Consider the following 2,997-nt stretch of genomic DNA (forward strand, 5'->3'; position numbering starts at 1 on the left):
TACCCTATTTTATCCATTTTGTAACTTCGAACTTTAGGTTGATTATTCATTAATTCATCCACAAACTTTTTCTCTATCAGACACTGTGCTAGGCACTAGAATTGAAACAAAGATCCTAAAAATCCCCACCATTGGGGGTTTCTCAGTCTTCAACACTTGGGGGTAAAGAGGGAAAGGTGAGGGGTGGCAATTGTATAAATTATCTGCTCTAAAATAAATTGTGGAACTTCCCGCTGTGGCGCAGCGGGCTAAGTATCCAGCATTGCCACACCTGTGGCATAGGTTCAGCTGCAGATCAGATTCAATCCCTGGCCCAGGAACTTCCATATGCCATGGGCGCAGCCATTAAAAAAAATAATTAATTTTTTAAAATAAGATGAAAGTGTTCACATAATTGCTGGAGTATCTCAGTGAATGGAGGAGTTGGACAAGCATCATATCCAATGAGAGATTCCTTTTCATAGGTCCAATGCGGTACCCATGGAAGAAATAAATAAAACCACAAAGATACAATTCTTCTTTCGTCCATTCTCAGAGGACCCTAAAGTACAGGTGGTGATTTTTGTGGCCTCCCTGCTGATGTACCTGACCAGTCTCAGTGGAAATGCCATAACTGCCACAATTGTCCAGATCAACCACTCCCTCCACACCCCCATGTACTTTTTCCTGGCCAACCTGGCAGTTCTGGAGATCTTCTATACATCTTCCATTGCTCCACTGGCCTTGGCAAACCTCCTTTCAATGGGCAAAACTCCTGTTTCTTTCACTGGCTGCGGCACCCAGATGTTTTTCTTTGTCTTCTTGGGTGGGGCTGATTGTGTCCTGCTTGCTGTCATGGCTTATGACCGGTTTATAGCAATCTGTTACCCTCTGCGGTACAGCGTCATCATGAGCTGGCCCTTGTGTGTGGAGTTGATGGTCGGATCCCTGGTGCTGGGGTTCCTGCTGGCGCTGCCACTGACTATTTTAATCTTCCATCTTCCATTCTGCAAAGACAATGAAATCTACCACTTCTACTGTGACATGCCTGCAGTCATGCACTTGGCTTGTGCAGACACGCACGTTCACAGGACCGCTCTGTACATCATCAGTTTCATCGTCTTAAGCATCCCTCTTTCACTGATCTCCATCTCCTACGTCTTCATTGGGACAGCTCTTTTACAGATCCGGTCAGCAGAAGGGCGCCGCCGAGCCTTCTCCACCTGCTCCTCCCACATCTTAGTGGTCCTCCTGCAGTATGGCTGCACCAGCTTTATATACTTGTCCCCCAGGTCCAGCTACTCCCCTGAGATGGGCCGGGTGGTGTCTGTGGTCTACACTTTTATCACTCCCATTTTAAACCCTTTGATCTACAGTATGAGGAACAAGGAATTGAAAGATGCCCTAAGGAAATGCACTGAGAAAGTTCTAGGTAGGATGGTTTTAGGACGTATGTAAATCAGGACACTTCTGAGAGTGAAGTGGGACGCTATTAATAATTATGTTGGGATGATCTTCATGAACCAGGAGTGTCCCCAACAAACTGAGACATGAGCCATTATTCTAGGAGCACCGGATGAAGTGAATGCATTAATGAAATAAAGCTTTAACATGTAGGGCAACGTGATGTCCTGAGTGTGGATGGAAGAGCACCGGCATTTATTTTTTGGACATCTATTGTGTACTAGGTACTTTAGCTGGGTTATCTCAGCCCATAATAAGGATCATTGCCTTCATTTTTTAGAAAAGAAAACTAAAGTGGCTAACAAGATATATCCAGGATGAGAACCCAAGTAAGTATTCAGAAATTGAAAGACTAAGCTGTCTTCACACAATGCCGATCTCCTTGTTCCAGGCTCTCTCTGCCAGTAGGAGTATATGTAATCTCATGTGAGACTATTTCTCAAGGCTTCGCTTTCTTTATTTCTGAAGCATCAGAGCTAAAATAGAAGATACCACATGTCCCTTCCAAGGTGATAACATTATGTTCTAAATACTGGCCAAGTAGATCCTGAATGGTGGGGGAGGGGTGGGGGAGAGGCTTTGCAATTAACCAAAGGAAAGCAGACTTTTTTTTTTACATTTTCTCTTTTATTAACCAAAATGAAAACTCATGATTCTGTCCATAATGTTAAAAGAACACCCCAGTAGTAAAAAGGAAGTAATAATGTTACTTCATTTAATAAGTGAAAAAACAGGAGAGGAAGAAAGTGGGCATCACTGAATTTGGATTTGGGCTTCTCAAGAATCTTTTCCATAGCATCACAGAGAGTTCCAGATTCTGCTTGCGTTTCCAAGAGAGATCCCTAACTTTAAGATGCTTCATTCCTCATTGGGCAACTCCAGTTATTAAAGTACTGTATTCTCTTGAACTAAAGGCTATCTACAACTTCCTCCCACTGATCCTGTATTTACCCTCTAGTGCTTTCTTCTCCATGACAGCTCTTCACATGTATTTGGACAGATTATTTATCTTCTGTAAGTCTTTAGTCCTCTTCTCTCTAGAGCAAGTACTCCATCAAACTTTCCTTCAGGAGATTATATTCAAACCCTCTCATCATACAAGTCATTGTCTAGATTTTCTGTATCTTCATATCCTACAAATATTCACTCGGGAAATAAACACAATACATTGGGATGTTCTGTTCTGAGGGACTGTTACTTTTACCTGTGAACTATATTTGTATTCATTCATCTCGGTCATTTTAATCTCATAAATATGGTAGTAGTCCACTGTGTACACACACACACACACACACACTTCTTTATTTATCCGTTGATGGACACTTACACTGCTTCCATATCTTGGCTATCGTGAATAGTGCTGCTATGAATTTGGGGGTGCATGAATCCTTTTGAATTAGTGTTTTCACTTTTTTCAGCTACATACCTAGGAGTGGAATTGCTTGGTCTTGTGGTATTAGTAAGGATATTTTCAAACTTCCACCAAAAAGAATTTAGAGAATTTGTGACTTTCACTTGCTTCAGAGTTGATGTTATCAACGTTACTCCACTTTA

General features: G+C 41.9%; 1 protein-coding gene across 1 annotated transcript; it reads left to right on the forward strand.

The window, feature by feature from the left end:
* The first annotated feature begins 480 nt into the window (after nucleotides 1-480).
* On the forward strand, nucleotides 481-1,851 carry LOC125124404 (olfactory receptor 10V1). The gene is made up of 2 exons (XM_047774518.1): nucleotides 481-1,411; nucleotides 1,835-1,851. Exons 1-2 carry the CDS (start codon nucleotides 481-483, stop codon nucleotides 1,849-1,851), a joined length of 948 nt encoding a protein of 315 aa, XP_047630474.1.
* Nucleotides 1,852-2,997: the final 1,146 nt, after the last annotated feature.

Source organism: Phacochoerus africanus, chromosome 4, assembly GCF_016906955.1.
Source record: "Phacochoerus africanus isolate WHEZ1 chromosome 4, ROS_Pafr_v1, whole genome shotgun sequence".
In the NCBI taxonomy this organism is placed as follows: Eukaryota; Metazoa; Chordata; class Mammalia; order Artiodactyla; family Suidae; genus Phacochoerus; species Phacochoerus africanus.

Excerpts from the sequence above, each read along its gene's own strand:
- LOC125124404 (XM_047774518.1), top strand. The coding sequence starts at position 481 with ATGGAAGAAATAAATAAAACCACAAAGATACAATTCTTCTTTCGTCCA.